Below are 25744 nucleotides of genomic sequence, written 5' to 3' on the forward strand. Positions count from 1 at the left end.
CTTTTCTTTTCTTTCTTTCTTTCTTTTTTTTTTTTTTTTTGAGACAGAGTTTTGCTCTGTTGCCCGGGCTGGAGTGCAGTGGTGCAATCTCGGCTCACTGCAACCTCCGCCTCCCAGGTTCAAGCAATTCTTCTGCCTCAGCCTCCCAAGTAGCTGGGAGGATAGGTACCTGCCACCATGCCTGGCTAATTTTTTTTTTCTTTTTTGGTATTTTTAGTAGAGACGGGGGTTTCACCGTGTTAGCCAGGATGGTCTCAATCTCCTGACCTCATGATCAGCCCACCTTGGCCTCCCAAAGTGCTAGGATTCAGGCATGAGTCACCGGGCCCAACTCTTTCTGGTGCTTTTCATTTTTTCCCACAGATGCATGTTTCCATCTAGGATCATTTTCCCTCAGCCTGAAGAACTTCCTTTAGTACTTCTAGCAGTGTAGGTCTGCAGGCCATGAATTAGCTCAGATTTCATTAGTCTGAAATGTCTCTATTTGCCTTAATTTCTGAAGGATATTTTCTCTAGGTATAGAATGCTAAGTTTTAGACTGGGCGCGGTGGCTCACGCCTGTAATCCCAGCATTTTGGGAGGCCGAGGTGGGTGGATCACTAGGTCAGGAGATTGAGACCATCCTGGCTAACACGGTGAAAACCTGTCTCTACTAAAAATACAAAAAAAAAAAAAATTAGCCAGGCATGGTGGCGGGTGCCTGTAGTCCCAGCTACTTGGGAGGCTGAGGCAGGAGAATTGCTTGAACCCAGGAGGCGGAGGTTGCAGTGAGCTGAGATCGCGCCACTGCACTCCAGCCTGGGTGACAAAGCGAGACTCCGTCTGGAAAAAAAAAAAAAAGAATGCTAAATTTTATTCTTTTGGCACATTAAAAATGTCTATTATCTCATTTTTCTGCCGAGATGTTGGCTGTCATTCTTATTGTACTTCTGAAGGCATTGTATACCTATTTCATTTGGCTGCTTTTAAGATTTTTCTGTTTATTTTTGATATGCAATTTGATTATGATATCCCTAGGTATGGTGTCCTTTGTATTGATCCTACTTGGGGCTTGCTAGCTCTATCGGTTGATGCTTTTCATTAATTTGAGAAAATTTCTTTCCATTATCTCTTCAAATATTTGTACTCCAGTATCTCTTCTTTCCTTACAGGACCCAATAGCACGTATATTAGACCACCTCATTTTAGCCAACATCTCTCTCTCTCTTTTCCTTTCTTGCTCTCTCTTTATGCTTCCATTTGGAAATTTTCTGTTTATGTTAGACAAAAACCATAGGATTATCTCAACAGGTGCAGAAAAGGCTTTCAATATAACTCAACATACCTTCATATTAAAAACTCTCAGTAAACTAGATATTAAAGGAACATACCTCAAAATAATAAGAGCTCTCTATGACAAACCCACAGCCAACATCATACTGAATAGGCAAAAGCTGGAAGCGTTCTTCTTGAAAACCAGCACAAGACAAGGATGCTGTCCCTCACCACTCCTATTCAAGATAGTATTGGAAGTCCTGGCCAAAGCAATCAGGCAAAAGAAAGAAATGAAGGGCATCCACATATGAAGAGAGGAAGTCAAACTATCCCTGTTTGCAGAGGACATGATTGTATATCTAGAAAACCACATAGTCTTGGCCCAAAAGCTCCTTCAGCTGATAAGCAACTTCAGCCAAGTTTCAGGATGCAAAATCAATGTACAAAAATCACTAGCATACCTAGGCACCACCAACAGCCAAGCCAAGAGCCAAATCAGGAATGCAATCCCATTCACAATTGCTGCAAAAAGAATACAATACCTAGGAATACAGCTAATCAGAGAAGTGAAAGATATCTACAAGGAGAACTAAAAAATACTGCTCAAATAAATCAGAGAAGACAAAAACAAATGGAAAAGCATCCCATGCTCAAAGATCAGAAGAATCAATAGCATTAAAATGACCATATTGTCCAAAGCAATTTACATATTCAATAATATTCTGATCAAACTACCAATGACATTCTTGACAGAACTAGAAAATACTATTTTAAAATTCACATGGAACCAAAACAGAGCCCGAATAGCCAAGGTAATACAAACCAAAAAATAAAGTTGGAGGGATCACATTACCCAACTTCAAACTATATCACAGGGCTACAGTAACCAAAACAGCATGGTACTGGTACAAAAACAGACACATAGTCCAATGGAACAGAACAGAGAACCCAGAAATAAGGCCACACACTTATGACCATCTGGTCTTTGACAAAGCTAACAAAAGCAAGCAATGGAGAAAAGACTCCCTATTCAATAAATGGTGTTGGGATAACTGGCTAGCCATATGTAGAAGGTTGAAGCTGGACCCCTTCCTTATACCATATACAAAAATCAACTCAAGGTGGATTGAAGACTTAAATGTAAAATCCAAAACTATGAAAATCCTGGAAGACAACCTAGGCATTACCATCCTTGACATAGGAACAGGCAAAGATTTCATGACATAGGAACAGGCAAAGATTTCATGACAAAGACACCAAAAGCAACCGCAACAAAAGCAGAAATTGACAAACAAGATCTAATTAAATTTAGCTTCTGCACAGCAAAAGAAGCTATCAGCAGAGTAAAAGTAAACAGACAACCTACAGAATGGGAGAAAATATTTGCAAGCTATGCATCTGACAAAGGTCTAATATCCAGCATCTATATGGAACTTAAACAAATTTACAAGAAAAAAACAACCCTATCAAAAAGCGAGCAAAGGACATGATCGGACCCTTTTCAAAAGAAGACATACATGCGGCCAACAAACATATGAAAAAAGGCTCAATATTACTGATCATTAGAAAAATGCAAATCAAAAACCATAATGAGATACAATTTCATTGTGACACCAGTCAGAATGACTTCATGACATTCTGGCTATTATTAAAAAGTCAAAAAAATAACGGATGTTGGCAAGGTTGTGGAGAAAAGGGAACACTTACACACTGTTGGTGAGAGTGCAAATTACTTCAACTATTGTAGAAAGCAGTATGGAGATTCCTCAAAGAGCTAAAAGTAGAACTACCATTCAACCCAGTAATCCTATTACTGGGTATATACTCAGAGGAATATAAATCGATCTGCCATAAAGACACACACACACAAATGTTCACTGCAACACTATTCACAATACCAAAGACATGGAATCAACCTAAATGCCCATTAATGCCAGATCAGATAAAGAGAAGGTGGTATATGAACTCCATAGAATACTATGCAGCCATAAAAAAGAATGAGATCATGTCTTTTGTGGGAACATGGATGGAGCTGGAGGCTATTTTCCTTAGCAAACTAGCACAGGAACAGAAAACCAAATACCACATGTCCTCACTTATAAGTGGGAACTAAATGATACGAACTCATGAACACAAAGAAGGGAACAACAGACACTGGGGTCTACTTGACAGTGGAGGGCGGGAGGAGGGAGAGAAGCAGAAAAAATAACTATTGGGTACTAGGCTTAATACCTGGGTGATGAAATAACCCATACAACAAACCCCCCATGACACAAGTTTACCTATATAATGAACCTTTGCATGTAACTCCAAATCTAAAATAAAAGTTAAAAAATGTAGGTAATTTCTAATGACCTGCCTTTGAGGTCATTAATCCTTTCCTCTATGACCTCTAGTCGGCTGTTAAGCCATCTGTCTGATGAATTCTTAATTTCAGATATTTTATTTTTTATATTTAGAATGTACATTTAATTCTTTAGATATTCTATTTTTGTGATAAAGTTATCTTTTTCCATTTTTCTTTTTGTCTAATTTTATTAACATTAATGTTATTATATTCTCTTCCCTGACATCTCCTTCTCACTATATAATTTATTTGTTCCATGGGTGCTCCAGTAGCATTTTACATTTCTTTGGTTAATAGCAAAGTGAGCGTTCTATAAAAAATTGTTAAATAATTTTCTCGTTCTGGGGCTGTGCTCCCTTCCTAATATGCATGGCTGGCTTATGAAGAGAGGCTGGCACAAATTAGTTTTTTATCTACTTTACTGAGGCATTATTTACCAAAATATTTTTGAGTAAACATTTCCCTCAGACTTCTACTTCACTTCTCTCATGGAGATGCAGTTTTACAGCTATTGGTATATAACTGTCTCTTCTAAACCTGCACTGTCCAATACAGTGTCACTCGCCAGATGTGGCTACTGAGACCTGTGGCTAGTCTGAACTGAATTAAAATGTAAGTGTAAAATATGTGCTGGATTTTGAAGAAAATATGAACAAAATAAACTATCTTAATAATTTTATGTTGATTACACGTTGAAGTGATAATATTTTGGATATATTGGTTTAAACAAAATATATTACCATGATTTCCACCTGTGTCTTTTTTTATGACGCTACTACAAAATTTAAAATTACACATGGGACAGTGCTGTTCTAGACTGTAGCCTATGGAAAGGAGAACAAACTATAAAGAAAGATGAACATGGATGTAAAGCTTACTTTCTTCAGTTATTCTGTGGACTTGGCAAGTTACTTAAAATATCAACTTCATGGCCGGGCGCGGTGGCTCACGCCTGTAATCCCAGCACTTTGGGAGGCCGAGGCGGGCGGATCACGAGGTCAGGAGATCGAGACCATCCTGGCTAACACGGTGAAACCCCGTCTCTACTAAAAATACAAAAAATTAGCCGGGCGTGATAGCGGGCGCCTGTAGTCCCAGCTACTCGGGAGGCTGAGGCAGGAGAATGGCGTGAACCCAGGAGGCGGAGTTTGCAGTGAGCCGAGATCGCGCCACTGCACTCCAGCCTGGGCGACAGAGCAAGACTCCGTCTCAAAAAAAAAAAAAAAAAAAAAAAAAAAAAAAAATCAACTTCATAAGGAAAGTGAGGGGACTACATTAAAATAATGTATGTGGGATACTTGACACCTAGTAAGTAACTATCTAATGCTTATTTCATTATCTTTCCCTGAGGACAAGGAAGTGGCTCACACATCACAGTGTCCAGAATATGTGATTACATATATATATATATATTTTTTTCTGAGACAGAGTCTTACTCCATCCCCCAGGCTGGAGTGCAGTGGCATGATCTTGGTTCACTGCAACGTCCAGTGCAAGCGATTCTCGTGCCTCAGCCTCCCAAGTAGCTGGGATTACAGGCATGAGCCACCAAGCCCAGCTAATTTTTATAGTTTTTAGTAGAGATAGGGTTTCACCATGTTTGCCAGGCTAGTCTTGAACTCCTGACCTCAGGTGATCTGCCTACCTCAGGTGATCTGCCTGTCTCAGCCTCCCAAAGTGCCAGGATTACAGGCGTGAGCCACTGTGCCCAGCCACATATGTTTTAAATGAATGATGTTTATACTGAAATTAGCAGTTATTAGAATATTTTAGAAATTCGTCATACATAATCATATGACCCCAAGACCAAGCATTACAATGTAACATTTTAAGAAAAAGGACAATTATTTTATATTTTTATTCATTCACCTTTTCTATGCTTTAATAAATCTTTTGCATAGGTAAACACATTTAGTCAGAGCTATAAGACAACATAGAAACAGACAAGAAATAGACAGACATTCTGGTTCTTCTCCAAATAACTATTTTGAGGAAACTCTTGACTATATGTTACCTTTAGAAATACCTTAACCTCTTCTGCTCATACCTAAAACAATTTGTGTAACCTTCAACTTTCAATAAAATCATTTTATAGTATAATTTATCTTGAATATCTTATACTCCTTAAAGCATTACTTCAAAAACAAAATTCTTCAAATAATTCTATAAATAAGTAGCAAATGTTACTGCACCTTAGCTTTATAATTTAAAATTTTTTCCATTACTTCAAACATTAGTTTCTAAAGTAAATTAATACAGTCTGGGCATATAACTACTCTTTCTCATAGAATGGTATTAGTCATCAAGATATTTTAATCTTATGTAAGGACATTTCTGATACTGGGAACTTAATTATAATACTTTCTCCAAATTCAGGCAAAAGCGAGGTGATTATAACACAGTTAGCTCTTAATTACCTGAGTTAATTAAGAGGCCATTCTGGCAGGTAACTCCAGTAGGAACCTAACTTGTCGTCTTAAAGATCCTGAGATCTTTAAGAGGTCAGTTCCTCAGGCAGCCCTTCCTCAAGGATCTTAACTATATACTCTCCTTTCAGACCTTCTCACTGCTCAGGCTGTGCTGAACTGAAGGTGCCAACCTCGGGACAGGGGCCACAGTCCACAAAATCCCTGTAGCAACAGTATGGTAGCTGAAGGATGGGATGTTTGATCAAGGGGGAGAAAAGGTGATTTCAGGTGGGATTTCTGACTCAGGATCAAGGTAATAAGAGCTTTACTCTATGAGATGTAACAATGATAAAAGAATATTAAAATCTAAGGCTGCACAAGGCACTGTAAACAGCAGTGATCTTTCTCTTAGAACTGTTAGAATTTGGTTGCACAAAAGAACATATATGATCTAGGACTGGAATAAAAATACTTGAGAAGTTATCTTTCTCTAGGCAACAAAGTAGTGTTATTTCTGCTTAGCAAAAGTTCACCTACGCCTAGATTCATTTCTAGCTTTTTTTTTTGAAAAGTAGATTTTAACAAAATGGTCAACAAAATAATTATGAGTTTTAATGTTGGTTATGTCAATTTATTAGTAATTTTGGTCTTCCCATTAGTGTCCTGTATAAAAATGATGAGTTTCTCAGTAGTAGGTACAACAGCTTTTAAAGAGAACGTAGGCAGAATAATTCAGACAGAAACCATAAATAACCAGAAGGCAAAGTGAAGCAAAATTGTCTCATGTGATGTTTATCCCAATTTATATCGATATTCTTCTATCAATTTTTAGACTGTTAAAGTAAAATCTTAATCTAAGTGTCTTATGAATCATTATAAAAGATTCCAACCTTTAAAAATTATGAAAGGTTTAAAGACCTCATTAATAGAGTTAGAAATGTTTGCTATTATCCTACTGGTCAACTTTGGTCTGTATTTTCTGCACCTCTTCAGGCCAAGAATAACAATCAGGTAGAATCTGGTCATAATCAGTACTATACATCTGGGAGCGGACAAATGCTTCTTTGTTTTGCGGTTCAGGATAAACTGTGGCTGTCTTTTCTTGGTATGCATCTTTCACAATCTAGATATAAGAAAAGAATATTAATTATTTTAATAAATAGAGGCAATCATGAGCCCATGTGAGTGGAAGTTTTTATCCATTTCAAAAACACTGTATCCTATGTTTGCAAAAACATTAAGTGTATTATAATAAAAGCACATATAAGCAATGAAGATATAACATGAAAATGCAATTATAAATCATATAGTGAGAGAGAAAAATGACATCAGCAACTAAGGAAAGTGTGACCAAGTGAGACTGATTCAAGTACTATCACATCTGGATTTCTCAGAGAAGCCAGTGTTCAAAGTCTTGACGTGACCTGACTGACAATTAACTTGAAATAAATACCTAAATAGTCCTGCTAAACTTGAACCTTGAATTTTCAAGAATCCCTATTCTCACCACAGCCTCCTACAAAATCTCTTCCTGTACCCCAGGGTCTCCTGATCTTGCTCAGCTAATCATCTAGACACCACAGTCAGGATGAGCACTCTTTGCCAGTGTCACAGAATATCTTGTCATCACGCCCTGTGTTTCATGCATAATTCTAGTCCCTCATCTGGGGACCCCTCATAGCTGGCTTTCTCCTTTTGTGGCTGTGCATCCTAGAACGATGCAGTAAACTTTCTGTGGTGCTATATTTTTTTCTAGTCTGCACATTATACTTTTTTCTCTCTTTTCTTAAAACTTCCTCTTGTGGTTCCCAAAAAGCAATTCCAAACCTTCCCCCATCTTCAAGTTTCCATTTGACTCTCATCACTCACTGGAGAATCACATCATCATATCACATCATGGGAGAAAATTTCAACTACTCAGAGAAAATGACCTTAATTTCCCTTTTGACCAACTCAGACTATCTCCTCAGTGTCTTCATACATCTTCTCTTTCCCTACTTTCTTTAAATGGATTCTCTTCATCAAAATTAATCACTTCATATATACTATTTAGTTCACACCAGTTTTTTTTTTTTTTGAGATGGAGTCTTACTCTGTCACCCAGGTTGGAGTGCAGTGGCACGATCTCAGCTCACTGCAACCTCTGCCTCCTGGGTTCAAGCGATTCTCTGGCTGGCACAGTGGCTCATGCCTGTAATCCCAGCACTTTGGGAGGCCGAGGCAGGTGGATCACCTGAGGTCAGGAGTTCAAGACCAGCCTGACCAACATGGAGAAACCCCATCTCTACTAAAAATACAAAATTAGCCGGGTGTAGTGGTACATGCCTGTAACCCTAGCTATTCGGGAGGCTGAGGCAAGAGAATCACTTGAACCCGGGAGGCAGAGGTTGCAGTGAGCCGAGATCACACCATTGTACTCTAGCCTGGGCAACAAGAGCAAAACTCCATCTCAAAAACGAAACAAAACAAAACAAAAAACAACAACAACAAAAAACCAAGCGATTCTCCTGCCTCAGCCTCCCAAGGGTTAACAGGCTCCTGCCACCACACCTGGCTAATTTCTGTACTTTTTTAGAAGAGAAGGGGTTTCGCCATGTTGGCCAGTCTGGTCTCAAACTCCTGACCTGAGGTGATCCACCTGCCTTGGCCTCCCAAAGTGCTGGGATTACAGGTGTGAGCCACCGTGCCCAGCCGAATTCACATCAGTTCTTAAAACAATATTTATATGACTGACTTATTTTGATAAGTCTGATTTCAAAGAATATCAGAATGATTATCTCATCTCAATGTAAAACTATGCATTTATGAACAATTAAGGTTATGAATACTGTGCTGTATTATGAAATGTCTATGAAAAAGCAAGAAACAATATGTATATTTCATAATTATAATAATGTTAGAAAATAAACAAATGAAAGACTCAAAACAAACACAGGAAAAAAAATAATACTTATATTAGAAAAATAGGATATTGGTTATTTTCCTTTTCTCTATTTGTTTTCCAAAGTGCCCATAATATGGTATTATTACTTTTTAAACAGATTTATTGAGATATAATTCACACAAAATTCAAGCATTTTAAGTGTACAACTAAATTATTTTTTTAAATTTACTGAGCGGTGCAACAATATTACCACATTCAGTTTTAGAATATTTCCATCACCCCAAAAAGATCCCTCGTGCCTACTTAAGATGGCTATGTTAATTTTATAATAAAACACATTGTTTCATTACTGACATAGACTATGTGGAAATTCATCTCCTCTTTCTGCTCCCAGGTACACCATAGAAATAATCCCTTCTCCCAATGAAATCTTCACTCTCTCTGTCCTGTCAATGCCAAACTCTCTGACAGAGTGGCTTATATTTTATTGCTTTCCTAATTCTCTGCCTTCTGAACCTCTTGTACATCTTGAAATTTCTTTTGTAAAAGTCTCTGATAACTTGTTAAGTACCAAATAAAAGTCTGCATCTGTTTTTCTCTCCAGGATTTGGCTGTGTTGGACACAATTTCCACTCCCATTCTGAAATTGTCTCTTTCCTAATTATTGACATGCTGCTCAGTTTGGAGTCTCTTAAAATCCTGACCACTTCTCTTCTTAACTGGCATCTTTCTTCTGTCTTCTAGACAGAATAATAAACTATATTCTATTCTCATTTTTATTTCCTTTCTATACTTGCTTTCTTGGCAACCTCACCCACTCCTAGACATTCACCAGTTACCACATGCAGAAGATGCCCAGGTCTTTTATCTAGCCTCTCTTTAAGTTTCAGTCATTTCTATCTACTTGATAAAATGGTACATTTGAATGTGCCATTGATACCTCAAACTTGCAGTCCACTTACATGATCTCCCTCTCTGAAGTTGGTTCTTTGTTCTAGTTTCTCAATTTCTGTGTATGCACTCTGTATTCTTCCATTATTCTAGGTGTGATATCTGAATCTTTTGGCACTCCCCTGCTGTCCCCTGCTTTTTTCCCCCTCTAATCATAAGCTAACTCCTTTTCATTTAAATCTCCAAAATGAACTTAAAATGATAATATGCTATTCAGTATATTAATAGTTTAAACTACTTAAAAACTAGCAGATACATATTAGTAGAATATATGAACATACTTTTTCATAGATAACCAAGCAGATTATTATGTAAAGGTTTTTAGAGAATTACTTCTTTTTTTAAGAGACTACCTTCAGTCAACGAGATAAATAATGATATGTGACTCTTAAATGGTGTTGTTTAGATAACTTGCTAATAGCTTAAGCTGGTGATTTTCAATCTGGAGCAATTTGGCCCCCAAGGGGATACTTGACAATGTCTGGAAACAGCTTTGGTTGATACAACTGAGCAGATGCTACTGACATCTAGTGGGCAGAGGCCAGGAATGCTGCTGAAGATTGTACAATGCCTGGGACAGCCGCATGATGGTTATTGACCCAAAATGTCCACAACGCTGAAGTAGAGAAACCCCAATTTAAACATGTAACTACTGTCATGGCTAAACTGTGTTCCTCCCACCCCAAATTCAGTGTTGAAGCCCTAACCACTAGTACCTCAGAATGTGAGTGTATTTAGAAATAGGCCTTTAAGGAGATAATTAAGTTAAAATGAGACCGTTAGAATGGTCTATAATCCAATTTGATAGGTGTCCTTAAGAGAAGAGGAAATTTGGACACACAAGCGTGTACACACACAGAGAAAAGGCCATATGGGGACACAGAAAGAGGGCAGCCATCTGCCAGCCAAGGAGAGAGGCCTCAGAGGAAACCAAACCTGCAAACATCTTTATCTTAGACTTCCAGCTCCCAGAATTATGGGAAAATAGTTTTCTGTTGTTTAAGCCACACAGTCTGTGGCTTGAATACTTAAAAACAGTTACTACATAACCGTGGTATGTAGTTATCCCAGCCCAAGAAAACTAATACAATTACACTGCAAAAAAAGTCCACTTATCTTCCAGTTTAGTTACAGAAAATTTCTCTGCCTTTGGGTTCTTCTTGGCTAACTCCTTCAGTAGCTCATCTGCCACCCAAACGGCTTTCAAGTTCTTTGCCCTCTTTATTTTGCCTTCCGCCCAGTATTATCAGTTGTGATCTGTCATTTATGATGCCACACATCATAGTGACATGGATATGGAAGGTGGTTCAAGGTCTAAATGTTACTCTAACATATCTGTAATATTTTGGTTAATTATCACTAATGTGATATAGAAAAGAACAACTTTAAAAAGGTGAAATGGGAGAAATCTGGCTGACAGGAAGCCCTAATGAATTATTTAAATTTTAGGAGAAAAAAGAACGATAGAGAGGGAAATTAATTATTCGGCCCAATACTTCCATTCTTCTCTGAGAAGCAAATGTAGCTCCTAAGCTCTACAGTGTCAGTGTGCCTCATTTCTCTGACTTCTGGCATAGTAAGTTGATACAGATATACATTTCAAGGAAGCAGATTTTTAATATTTAAAAATGCATATTTAGCAAGAAAAGGAAGGAAAAATAATGAAGCTTGAACAAGAGTGGTTTTACCTTTTCTGCAATTTTCAGAGAAACATCTCTAATGGTATTCAAAGGAGGATAAAGCCGACCCTCTTCCAAGTGTTTATCTGACACTTGCTGAGCTATAACCTTATGAAAAAAAGAAAGAAAAAAAGTGTTTATACTTCACACGATACAATGTGGTGGGTACGCCAATAACTAAGTGAACGGTTACATATAATGGTCTATACAAAAACCAGTGACATTAATATGATTACCTAATTTCATCCCCACTTCTATCAACAAAGAAATAAGCCCAGAGTGGTGTGGTGGTGGTTGAGATCACATAATTGGTGAAAAAGATGGGAATAGAATCTAGGTTTCCTTTTAGTCCACTTCCTTTTCTATTGTACCATGAAATGCTAGATACTTTCCAATTGATATATTAGGGGAACAAGGGAAAAGAAAAGAAAGAAAGAGGAAGATGATAGAGTAATGAAAATGGATCCTGAAAGCAGAGGAGGACAGCTATCCAAGGCTAAGCATGCCATTACTCCCAGCTCTGAGTCATATTCTTGTGCAGGAGGTAGAGCAAAAGGCTGAGAAAGCTAGTTCAGAGTCTCACTACAAGTAGGATTTTAATTTTACACAGACTCTGGATTATCTAAATCACCTAATTAGCCTCAACATTTACTGTCCCCAAACCATTCCCTAGTTCCAAATCAAACAGTGTTAAATTTTGTATTGAACCCTAAGGCAGAGAGGGAGACTCAGTAACCCTGATGTTCTCTCCAGCTCTAAGACTTTGATTAAATTTCTAGATGGGGGCAAATCTAAATCAGCTTATACCTAGGCCTTTGTTCCATGAAAATGTGGATGCAGAGAGGGAGTAGGAAACCTTCCTCTTTTGTAACATTTTAAATAATCAAATACTTATTTTTCAGTATATCTTAATATCTTTTAGATTTTTAAATCATGAAATTATTTCCAAAATATTATTCTTTGCCATCAGCAAACATATATGCACTGAACAAGCATAACACTACGGAGAAGCTTAAGAAAAGTGTTATTGTCGTTGAGAGATGTATAATTTAGTAAGGTAACAGAGTACAGGAAGAAAAACAGAACGCTGAAAGAGAAGACGGCTTAGGCTAATGGTGAAATGTGGGTGCTAAGAAATCCAGAGGAAGAGCAGTTCTGGAAGGCCTTATAGTGCACAGTGGCTTGAAAGGCAAACCTACAGGAAAGCCTGGAGTTAGACAAACAGAAAGTAGGTAGGCATTCCAGACAAAAAACAGAGTCAGACCAAAGGCAGAGTTGTGTGTGAGCTGGACTCAGCAGGCCCAAGTGTCCTGACCTGGGGGAGCAGAGGGTCTGGGTACAGAAATAAGGACTGGAGCATTATCAATGTCAAAAAAGGAGTTTGGAGTTAAATCCCGTCGGTGACTAAGGACTTCTGACCAGGGACATTTAGGCAGAGGTAAGATGGAAGGGAGAAGGAGGTAAAGTTACTAGTATAACTATTTGTTTGATTAGTATTGCTCTACATATTATACAAAATATTATAACATATAATTGTAGGGTGTTGACCATAATTTTATAATAAACTCATCATTTAACTCATTAATTTCTTGCCTTTGTAACAGGATGTTTGCCCTAGAATTGGTCATCAGGGTCCCAAACTTCAGGACAAAGAGACGTTAACTATTCCACACTATCAGGAAGTCACCAAACAAGTGGGGCTTGCCATCTACCTCAGAAGTAGAATCAGCCCTGCCAACCCCACAAACCACAGCCACCCCCTTCCAGAAGGCTGAGCTAGTGAGAGGCAGGGAAATTTGCTGGAACCATGGTTTGGCCTACTGGGTAATGTAGTGGCTTTTTCCTCCCCTCTTCTTGGTGCATGCTACTCCTTCTTAAAGGCTTATGGTGTCCTCAAGGAAAGACTGGGGGGCATTCTTTTCCCCTACTCAGCGTGAGCAGTTATAGGTATGTGTACTTAAGCAGAGAAGAGAATGGGAAAGGGAGAGCCAGACAGACAGGGTGGCTGTAAGCTGTATACATTCCCATCAGTGGATCTGGTATGGGTACATGAGTTTCCAAGGTCAAGTGGCCATAGCAGAGGAGGCCCCTGCATCCCTGGGGACCTGAAGAAGTGTAAGGAAGCTAAGCTGAAGCCAGACATCCTATATCACAGGGCCAGATTTGGACCCTGCCAGAGAGGATTAGTGGAGTTAATAATCGAGTTAATAAAAGAGATGTTTGCCCTTTTCCATGCCCTTCCTTCTTTTCTCCAACATATTTGAAGAAGTAGGCTTTAACAAAAAGAGGGAGGAGGTTTCTCAGAGTCGAGCCAAACATTTCCCCCCAAATTCCTCAAAGTGCTAGCTTCAGAGAAAGAGTAAAAGAACAGATGGGTTTTCTCTAACTGCTACTGCAGGCCTCTCCTACTGCAGGGAGAGGACATGACATTTGAATTGGATATAACATTTTGAACTGCACAGATGTGTAATTGTTGTTCACTGATGTATTCTCAGCACTCAGAATAATGCCTAGCATATGTTAGGTATTTAATTAAAAGAATATTAAAAGAATGAGTGAACTGAAAGTTATGGGCTCTTACCGAAATGGCACTAAGAGAAACAAGAGGGAGAGCTGGTGGAGAATGATTTAAAACAATGACTGGGGCAAAATAAAACCATTTTATGTTAATTGCTCCACTGAATTGAAACTTTTAAAAAACTTTATTAATTCTTGTTGTTCTGCAAAGGAGATGTGGCAGATTTAAATAATAATTTCTTAGATGTTAAAGCAAAAATTTTTCTGGGTGTCAGGTATTGCTATTTAATTGGATAGAACAAAATGAATAGCACAATGTTAAAAAGATGTCAGAGCATGGTGGTTGAAGGCTCAGGCTCTGGTGTGAGGTAGACCTATGTTTGAATTCTAATTCCATCAATTACTGTCTGTTTTGTATTTGGGCAAATTAATTAACCTTTTTAGGCCTCAGTTTTCTCATCAGTAATACAGGACTAATAATACTTCCTAATTCATAAGGATTGAATGAAATAAATGCCAGCAAACAATTTACCACAGACAGTGTCTGTCAGAAAAGTATTCAATTAAACTTAGCTATTTTGTTTTATGTATGTATGTATGTATGTATGTATGTATGTATGTGAAACAGGGTCTCACTCAGATTGCCTACGCTGGAGTGTAGGCAATCTCCCTTAGCTTGGGTGATTCTGCCGCCTCAGACTCCCGAGTAGCTGAGACAACAGCTGTGTGCCATCATGCCCAACTAATTTTTTTTTTTTTTTTTGTATTTTTAGCAGAGATAGGGTTTCACCATGTTGGCCAGGCTGGTCTCAAACTCCTGAGCTCAAGCGATCCACCTACCTCAGCTTTCCAAAGTGTTGGGATTACAGACATGAGCCACTGCATCTGGCCAGCTATTTTGTTTTAAAAAAGAACCAATAGGCAGCCCACATGGCCAAATGGAAGCAAAATAGCTTCTGGTGTCAGATCTGGCTCTACAGTGTATAGATTGTTAGCTATTTGATTTGGGGGCAAGTTCTATAACGAATCAACTTCAAGTTTTTTCAACTATTTATATGACATAATATGTGTATTCCACCTATAAACACCAGGACACTGCTGGCATTCAATTTCATTGTTTCTTCTCTAGGATGTCACACAAATGTCATTTTAAAGAGATTGGAGACAGTCACAGGATAGCTGAGTAAAGAAGAATCATTCTGAATCCTTACTCTCCATGTGTGACTGTCCATGATGATTATCTAAAGGGTCCTCTGAGCAGATATCAGAAAGGAGTGGAGCAAGGCAGATGAGAAGACACCAGCCTGTGATTCAGGAGAAGTGGTGTAAAGATAGGAGGCTGAGATTTGTCTCCCAGGTGTGAACAGGATGTGAGGAGTCTATTCCCAGGATACACTACAGACCACACAGGGCCAGGAGGGCTGATCACCAGAGGTCCAGAAGACTGTCTATAGTGCCAGGAAAGCCAAAAATATCTTCATGATATAAAAATGTCCAGAAATATTCTCTGAGATTGGTGCTAACCCATGACATTTCTAGTTCCATAAGAGATTCAACTAGTATTTTGACAATAATCCTAATAGTTATTAAATTTGTGGTTGCAAAACAAAATATTCAGAAATATCTCCTATATGTTACTTTTGTTAACTACAAAATATAATCTAGACAAGAAGTACTTTTCTTCTTTTTGGGGCCATCTGGTAGTGAACGTTTGTGGTATTGTATTTATTCCTCTTGCTAAGATACATGACTCGTTCTATTTAATCCTATTCAAAAAGTATTTACTAATTTTCTGCTTTGTGCCTAGCATGGTGCTAGATACTACTGAAGTTTTAAAAGAAGTATATGGAAGACTCTCTGTCTTTAAAAAAGATAATCTACAGGCCAGGTGCGGTAGCTCATGCCTATAATCCCAGCACTTTGGGAGGCCGAGTCGGGCTGATCACAAGGTCAAGAGATTGAGACCAGTCTGGCCAACATGGTGAAACCCCGTCTCTACTAAAAATACAAAAATTAGCTGGGCGTATTGGCATTGTGCCTGTAATCCCAGATACTTGGGAGGCTGAGGCAGGAGTATTGCTTGAACCAGGGAGTTGGAGGTTGCAGTGGGCCAAGATCACACCACTACACTCCAGCTTGGCAACAGAGCGAGACTCCGCCTCAAAAAAAAAAAAAAAAAAAAGATAATCTATAACTTAGTTATAAAGGCAACACCTAATCTTTTACAATAGGAAGCTCTCAGGAGTGTATCATAACCAGAAATAAAATTAAATGTCAAAGTGTGTAATAAAGACAGTCATGGCTACGGAGAAAGATCAAGATGAGCTAGACTTGTCACAAAAAGATTCCAGGATGTGGTGGTATTTAAGCAGTACCCTAAAGGAGAAGCTTAGATCATTGGAGAATAATTCTCAGGTCTTTCCAGACAGGATAAGAGATAAAGCAGTTACACAGGCATACATATGCATGGTGTGTTTGAAGGCTATGGGATGAGGGAGAATGAAAAGAATGTCAAGCTTCTAAGCTTTGCTGCCTGCTTGGAAAGGGGGTATCACTAATAAAAATGTGAATGCTGACAGTGAGGAAAGATAAGGAAGGCTTTCATAATGTTGTGTTTAAGGACACAGTAGGGCATGTCTGTGGAATTACCCAACAGGCAACTGGAGATATGGAAAAAGATGAGAATAGAGATACACAGATTTGGTCACTACTAGAATGAAGATAATAGAAATGAATGAATGAATGAGATCTTTGAAAGCACAGGAAAAAGAGAAGAAAAAACTGGTAACAAAAAATGAATGCTAGAAAAAAAACTCTTACTTAAAAGGGAGATGAAAAGGAGACAAGGAAAATAATGAGTGGGACATAATTTAGATGATATAAAAAAACAGGAATATTGTGTTGAAGCCTAAGAGAAAAACAGTAGAAAGGCCAAGAGATGCAGCCAGAGAGATCACTAGCTATGATAAGAATTAGTGATGTGGTATGTTGACAACACCACATTTTTTTTTTCCTTCAAAGTGTTTTTTGGTAGTGATTATTACTTTTCTTGGAGAGTAAACTGAAAATATTTTTCACGGAATTTGTCACTAGAGGGTGCTAGAGTTATTTAAGAAAGAAAACATTGACTACTGCAGGTAACCAAAACTCTGATGTGCCTATTCTAAAAGACAATGATTACATTTTCCTTAATGCAAAAGCAACTTTTACATGCTCTCTTAGTAATTAGACATCCATTTATGTTTAACAAGATTTTCTGAGTTAAAGAAAACCTGCGACATCAGCTGGCATGCTTTTTAATGCAGTGAAGAAAACGACAGGAGAACATTATTGCTTCCAAGCATCTGTTCTCATAGAATGACGCCGGGTGCTAGCCACCAAGATTATGCTCCTTTAGGTCACATCAGTAACATAAGAATCTTTGTCTACATTCTTGGGGTTCCTCTTCACAATGGAAAAAATATTTGCAGGATAAAAATATTTGAATATCAATCAAGTTCTTTGGATCAGTTCAGCTGCAAAGGTTTAATCGTAAGAAAAGAAATTCACTCAAGTTTCTCATCCACAAATGGTTACCTGTTCAAATCTGAAACATGATATCAACCTGATGAACATCAACTTGATGATTATCAAAAAGCTCATGATTTTATAAATATATGCCCAATCACCGTATCATCCTGCTGAGGCTTGGGAGGAGGAGGGAAACTGATAGGAACATGCAGCTCATGATATCTCTTGTGCCAGGAATTATCAAAGTCCTTTGTCTCTGACCTAAGAGTTTCATGTCTTCTGTCAATATCTATGAAATTGTGGCTAACTTGTTAGCTTGCAAGTAGAGTAAAATCTCAGATCTTTCACAGTTTCATGACAGTACAAGATTCCCCAGTGGGCCTGCTTTGTGATGTTCTGAGAATCTTTCCTCAAGGCCCAGACAGAGCTCACTTCTCCTATTCTTTTAATGATTTTATAAACAACTAATTTCCTATTTTGATTTAATTTCTGCTTAAATACTAGGGTGGTTTCTGTTTCCTGTACTGAACCCTGAATAATAAACATGTCCACTATACCATATCAGACTTTCACTTTAAACCTTCAAAATGCCATTCATTATTAAGCACTGTTCTCAACAGGGAAATATTTACCACTTAATCATCATTTGGAAACAATTTTGTTTTTGCTTTTTTTTAGGTAACAATCTAGCTCTGTAGCCCAGGATGCAGTGCAGTAGTGCAATCTCAGCTCACTGCAACCTCTGCCTCCTGGGTTCAAGCAATTCTCCTGCCTCAGCCTCTTGAGTCAGGGGGGATCACAGGCACGCACCACCATGCCCGGCTAATGTTTGTATTTTTAGTAGAGATGAAGTTTCACCATGTTGGCCAAGCTGGCCTCGAACTCCTGGGCTCAAGTGATCTGCCTGCCTCAGCCTCCCAAAGTGCTGGGATTAGGGGCATGAGCCACCACACCCAGCCCTGGAAACAATATTTTTAATTGTCCCATCACTGTCACAGAACTTGATCTGATGTGTGAAGACACAAAAATGTTCCTCTTAAGAAATCAAAAACACAATTTTTCTAATGACTACTGAAGAAGAACCTTTCGTTTGTGAGTCAGTATGAACATGCTACCCACCCCTTATACTCCCACTGGGAAAGATTTTCTCTTCTTCAGACTTTACTTCTTTCAGAGAGTAAGCTGAGATGCTAGATAAATAAAACATTAGACAACCTAGGCTGAGCACACTTGGTATTTTAAACCCTTGGTAAACTTAGAGGATTTTACAATACCTCAGCAGTAGTGAGGAAAATATTATCTGTGATCTGCCTCAATCCACACGCCACAACACCAAGAGCAACTCCAGGGAACACATAGGAATTGTTGCCTTGGCCAGGATATAGGGTCTGTCCATTTGGAAGAGTGACTGGATCAAAAGGACTGCCACTGGCAAAAATTGCACGTCCCTACAACAAAGACACATATAACTCACTTTAAAAAGAAGCAGAATATTTTAAAACAAATGTATCATAACAGAACTACCCCACAGCCTAAATTATAAGTACTTAGAAAGAAGTCTAGTTTTTTATTAACTTGCTAATAAGTCTGGACAAGCTTTTGTGATGTTGTGCAACCAGTTCTGGAATGGGTGATTATTACTATTCTCTGTCTTACTCTTTACTTCCAGGAGGAGCATGCAAAGTACAGGATGCCCTAAGACCATCACTCTATTCTCTGCAGTGGTTCAACCCATAGGCTCATCAACCATTTCTATATAGGCTTCCAATTATAGACATCTGAAGATAAAAAATGATGGGCTAATATTTAAGTATTGAAAATAATGATATTTTAGGTTGGGGTTTAGGAATCGACACATTTCCAAAATAAAAACTGGGAAAATCATATATATTTCTATATTGTAAAGAGTTATGTGGGCTAGGCACAGTGGCTCATGCCTGTAATCCCAGCACTTTGGGAGGCTGAGTGGGGCAGATCACTTGAAGTCAGGAGTTTGAGACCAGCCTGGCCAACATGGTGAAACTCCATTTCTACTAAAAATATAAAAAGTGGCTGGGGAGTGGTGGTGGGTGCCTGTAAGCCCAGCTACTCGAGAGGCTGAGGCAGGAGAATCTCTTGAACTCAGGAGGCAGAGGTTGCAGTGAGCCTAGATCACACCACTGCACTCTAGCCTGGGCAACAAAGCAAGATTCCAGCTCAAAAAAAAAAAAATAATAATAATAATAATAATAATAATAAATAAATAAATAAAATAAAATAAAATAAAATAGTTATGTGGAGAATCACATAGGAAACAAACTCATTGGCAGGAGTAGGATTGGCAAGGAAGAAGAAGATTAAGTTATCAATATTTTTCAACAATTGTCTTCATTTTGCCTAGTATTAATATTTTGTCATAATTGTTTTGAGGAATCTCATGTACTGCTTGCTTTAAAAAGGCATGAATTTGGCTGGGCGCGGTGGCTCACGCCTGTAATCCCAGCACTTTGGGAGGTCGAGGAGGGTGGATGACTTGAGGTCAGGAGTTGGAGACCAGCCTGGCCAACATGGTGAAAGCCCATCTCTACTAAAAATACAAAAATTAGCTGGGTGTGGTGGTGGGCACCTGTAATCCCAGCTACTCAGGAAGCTGAGGCAGGAGAACTGCTTGAAACTGGGAGGCGGAGGTTGCAGTGAGCTGAGATCGTGCCATTCATTGCACTCCAGCCTGGGTGACAGAGCGAGACTCCATCTCAAAAAAAAAAAAAAAAAAAAAAAGGCATTAACTAGGGCCTGTTAGGTCCTGCATTTCATATTGCTAATCAAAAGAACATTTGTCTGTGATGTTGAGAGTGGACATCTAGTTGAGAGTATTTAGGCTTCAAAGTAGGAATCAGAAACCCTAAACAAATAAAGCATCACAGTCTAAGAAATCTATTTGAAAAGTCTAAAGCATCAAATCCCCAAGGCATAGTTTAAACGATGACAGAATGGGTTTTAACTTTCATATCTCTTGGATCTAGAGTCTAAATAATGATATTAATATTAACCTATTTTTAGCAAATGTCATAATATACCTTTTAGTTGTTCTTAAAGTTGTATAACAGAAATTCAACCTTCTTTGAGAGACAAAAAGATGAAAATAGATGAGGCAGAAAAACAAATTCTCATCTAGCTGTTTATAAGACACTGTTATGTTTTGCACAGAATTCGGTTTTGTTTTCAGACAAGTCTGATACCTTAAGCTCTTTAGCAGATAAAACATTTTGTTATAAACAACTTTCTAATGTAACTAAATTATTACTTCATATATAAAGGTTTTGGAAAATTATATTTGAGAAAGAGGCCTGTAACATTATATATATATATCTCCCCCACTCCTGCACTCCCACTCTTCCTGCCTATCTTTCTATAATCACCATATTTTAAGGAGAAGTGTCATTAAATAAATGATAGTACTGTAGCTAGCTAAATATTCTCATATATATATATGTTATTAACATGGTGAAGGGAACCTTCCCATACCATTTTTAGATTATATTTTTATGGTTCAATAGTCTTTTTGTATATTGTAACTTAACCTTTCCTATCTTCACCTGTGCCTACAGTAGCAGAAACTCACATCCAGCAACAGGCAGACCTTTCCTTTTTCTCCAATCCTTTAGCCAAACCAGTGTCTAAATTTTCATCCTCAAAATAACTTTCAATGTTTTATGTAGAAAAACATAGAACATTAGGCAAGATTATAAGAAAGAGTTGAGGCATACATTTATATCAGACACATTCAAAGTTTAAAATACAACTACATAAATTTGGCTAATTTTGTTTATGTGTGTTATAGATAAGTCTCTTAACCCTTGAGGCCTGTTGAGATACATTAAGACAAAATAATTAATTAAACACTTGTTTATTATATGCCTAGTATGTGCAAGGCATGATGCTAAAACTTTGTTGTTGCTGAAAGGACTTTTTTTTCCTTTAAGGATTTAAGGACTACTGAATAATGTGAGGCAAATTCCCCAATCTAGAGATGAGATAAAAATTAAAATCAGTGAGAACACTGATGCCATCCCAAATAAGAGAGATAAACAATGGAGTGGCTCCTTGCCAAAAAAAAAAAATCACTAATTCTAGTATTGAGCATTTAAGGATATATGATTAAAATAGAGCCATTAAGTTCCAGTTAATGCAGAGTGACATAGCATTCATGTTTACCTCTCTAGTTCATTTTGGATTTCTTTCCAAAATAAACATTTTAGATAGATATGACTCAACCTCTATTTTGTTGTAATGATATTTTAAAGTCTTTGAAGGGAAAAAAGGCTCCTTTCAGCATATCAGCCAAATACATATTAGTACAAACATGGTATAAAATAAATCATAGTAAAATGTTGAAGCATTGAGGACTCCTATCCCAGTCTGGCTGGATGTCAAGATAGTTGCCCAAATGTTCCACCCATAGTACCAAAACCCAAACCCAGGATTTAGCAAAGCAAAAATAAGGTTGTGGTTTTACATTGTATGCTTCAGTGTTTGGGAATAGCTAGTTAAAAGCTATTTTAATAAGCCTCTAGAACCAAGCTGCTTCCTTTCTATTTAACTTTTATGTTTAAATCTTAGATATTTCCAAATCACTTGTGGAAAATTATCAGTAAAACATTAAAATATGTATTTTATTTTGTTGAAGAAGAGGATTTATACAACATTCTAGAAAAGGAAATAGTTCTTATCCCTCTGATTTGTGTGCTTTTCTTTCCATTTTGGTTGTATAATTTTTAAACTTAAACAGTAAGCACCTTAGATATCCTAGGCCTCCCTATAATGAATAAAAATTTGATTATTAAAATATCTGTTATAGTTTTATTTTACCTTGGTTATTTTGTAGCACTGCTCTGCAGAACATTCTGCTTTGCTAGTTGGATTACTCAAAGCAAAAATAATAGGCCGTTCATTGAAGGCAGCCATATCTTTGAGAATTTGTTCTGAGAATGCACCACCAATTGCAGCAACTCCTAATGAAGAAATATGAAGCTGGTAATTAACACTATCATTGGTTAATTCACACAAGAAGACCATGCCTCAAATCAATGATATCTATCAGGTCATTTTCTAATAGACCCTAAACAAAATGCTATATAAACTATTTGTATTCAAGTATAGTGACAAAAAGAGGCAAGTTTGTTAATGCCAACAATCCTTACAATCCTTAGGGTCACAAATCTACAAATATCTATTAAAAATTAAAGATAATATTTGGCTTCCATAGTACATTGAGTTAGTTACCAATCACTTGGAAATTTGTATCTAATGTGTAAACTTTCTTTATAAGCAATTCTATGAGCGTATTTCAGTCTTGTCAGGCTACAAAGCAATTAAGTTTTATAAACCAACGCTATCACTTAAGACAACCATCTGATTCATCTGCAAAAGTAAAGTACCACCCACTGAAGTAACTTTAACAGAAGAATAAAGCAATTAGCACAATGGAAATGAAAAACAATAAGATTATTGACAGAATATATTTTGTAAAAACAATATTAAACACTTAGTAAAGTTCCTGTCATGGAGTAAGTACTTGTTTTATTGTAGTTATCATCATTATTTTCAACGTTGTCATCTGTTTCACAAGAGCTTGTAGGAATGGAGTATAATACAAGGTAAAAATCAAAATTACATATGCACAAAATAAAGAATAAAGTTTCATAAATTCCTTTGAGTTTTCTAAAACCACTTTAAAGTCTTGCAGTGCACATGCATTGTGTAAGTACTGTATTAAGTGCTATAAGGAAAATAAAGATTTGTGAGATGTGATCCCTGTCTTCCAGGAGGGTCTTATCTACTGCAGTATTTCTCAACCTCAGCACTATTGACATTTTAGGCTGGATAATTCCTTGTCGCAGGGGCTGTCCAGTGCACTACAGGATATTTAGTAGAATCATTCCGCTGCCTCTGTCTGCTAGATGTCAGTAGCCCCTCCCTTTACTCCCTTCCAACCCCGCTACCCTAGTTAAGACAACTCAAAGCTTCCAGACATTGCCAAATGTTTCCTGCAGGGCAAAAATCCCTCTTATTTGAGAACCACTGTCTATCTGGAGTAATCAAGCCTAGAAAAGTGCTGAACGTGCCAGGTATTAACAGGCTGAGTTAGAGGAGGGGGCCATACGCTTCATCTCAGATCAGTAAGAGAAAGACGACAGGACTAAAGCTAAAAATCTAGGTCTCTACAGGGTACTGTCGCTTGAGCGAACGTGTAGTTTTTTGAATTCAAAAAGGCTAAATTATACCTCAAAAATTGGTAGTAAAAAAAAACAATCAGGTCAAAATAAGGGGTAGGGGAGAAGGGAGAGGAGAAAATGCTTACCTATGAGGGCAGTTGGTTTTATTTCTTGAACAATGGCTTCTAGGTTCTTCATTTCTTCATGTTCGTGGGCAAACTTCTCTTTCTCTTGTGTTAAGGAAGCACGTCCCTAAGTAAAGCCAGTAAGAAAAAATTAAGAATCTGCCAAACATGTGAGGGTCAATAAATTTCGGTACATATATTACAAATATTTATGCTTAACATTTTTATGTATGATGTGTTACAGCTATTCTTAAAATCTCTTCTTCAATTGTCAGAATGTTATTTCATTCATTCGTTTAACAAATATTTATATGTCAATGTTCTAGGCAATGGAGATGTAACAGTGAACAAAACAAAGTCCTTCATTTAATTGATATTAAAAATCCTAATTTTACAGACATGTGAGAACTAGCATTAACAAATGGCCATGCAAAATATAATTTAAATAATTATATTGTTTGTCACACATTGTGTTTTATAGCAGGTCTCAGAATTTGGAGTTGGCTTCGGCTTTAGCCCTACCAATTTATGCTACTGACTAAGAAAAGAATTTGAAGTCATATTTATGTCATTGTTAGATTTTCTCAGTAAGTATGCGTTTTACATGTTTTTGTTTTTAATGTTCTGATTATGAATGTGCCATGTGTTATCTAGTAAACATCTAATTATAATATTCTAGCTGCAAATTTTAAAGATTTGACTACATAATGGATTACTGCCTAATTTTATATGGTACTTGATGACTTACAAGTTGTTTTCACATATTTCATTTGATCCCCTCAACAATTCTGAGAAGCAGGACAAGTATAAGTATAGTCATTTTACATATGCGGAAACATGTTCAGAGGTTTTAAGGGACTTGCTCAAGGCAAGAGATTGTACTGGAACTCAAAGCCTTTTCAATATAGCACAGAATCACCCCGGGCAAAAACTTAACAAATAGTATGTCATAGTCTTTGCAAATTGTTAATAATGAAGATAGTACAATTTTCTTTCTTTAAAGGGTATTATCATTTTATTTCTGTTGCTTTTGTTTGTTTGAAATGAGGTCTCATTTTGTCATGCAAGTTGGAGTGCTGTGGATCAGAGGTCACTGCAGCTTGAACTCCTGGGGTCAAGGGATCCTCCCACCTAAGCCTCTCTAGTAGCTGGAACTACAGGCATGCACCACCATGCTTGGCTAATTTATCATTTTTCTTTAGAGATGGGGGTCTCGCTATATTGCCCAGGGTTGTCTCGAACTCCTGGCCTCAGGAGTGATCTTTTCGCTTCAGCCTCCTGAGTCACTAGTATTATAGGCGTGAGCCACCATGCCAGGCTCTGGTTTTTTGTTGTTGTTGTTGTTGTTGTTTTTAATTTTGTTTTGTTTGTCTTTTTTTTTTGAGACAGAATTTTTGCTCATGTTGCCCAGGCTGGAGTGCAGTGGCGCGATCTCGGCTCACCGCAACCTCCGCCTCCCGGGTTAAAGCTATTCTCCTGCCTCAGCCTTCCAAGTAGCTGGGATTACAGGCATGTGCCCGGCTAATTTTATATTTTTAGTAGAGACAGGCTCTGTTTTTAAAAGCAATATACTGAATTATTAAAAAATTTGAAACATATGAACCTCTTTGTGCTTGTCTCCTCATCTGTAAATAAGGATAATAAGAATTTCTACCTCATCAGGTTGTTTGTGGGGTAAATGAAATGTAACGCATGTAAAACACTCAGGACTGTACCTGGTTTATAGTAAGAGCTCTATGCTAGTTGTTGTTGCAATTAAAATTTTTGTGAAGAAGAAAAAAATCATAATTCCAGCACTTAAAGTTTTGGTATATTTTCTCCTATTAATAATCCGCTGTAGGCCAGGCGCAGTGGCTCATGCCTGTAATCCCAGCA

At 37.6% G+C, this 25744-nt stretch overlaps 1 protein-coding gene across 2 annotated transcripts in view; it reads right to left on the bottom strand.

The window, feature by feature from the left end:
• Positions 1 to 6614: 6614 nt before the first annotated feature.
• The window catches only part of ME1 (malic enzyme 1), a 214394-nt gene continuing 195264 nt past the window's right edge, over positions 6615 to 25744 (bottom strand). The window contains exons 10-14 of one of the 2 annotated variants that reach the window (XM_518610.8): positions 23891 to 23996; positions 22399 to 22541; positions 18825 to 18998; positions 11533 to 11631; positions 6615 to 7132 (exon numbers count right to left, since the gene is read on the bottom strand). In XM_518610.8, coding sequence (XP_518610.3) covers positions 6962 to 7132; positions 11533 to 11631; positions 18825 to 18998; positions 22399 to 22541; positions 23891 to 23996 — 693 coding nt within the window. In that variant the 3' untranslated portion in view covers positions 6615 to 6961. The remainder of the gene's footprint in view (positions 7133 to 11532; positions 11632 to 18824; positions 18999 to 22398; positions 22542 to 23890; positions 23997 to 25744) is intronic. The other variant, XM_063813239.1, reaches the window with a different exon arrangement.

Source organism: Pan troglodytes, chromosome 5 (genome assembly GCF_028858775.2).
Source record: "Pan troglodytes isolate AG18354 chromosome 5, NHGRI_mPanTro3-v2.0_pri, whole genome shotgun sequence".
In the NCBI taxonomy this organism is placed as follows: Eukaryota; Metazoa; Chordata; class Mammalia; order Primates; family Hominidae; genus Pan; species Pan troglodytes.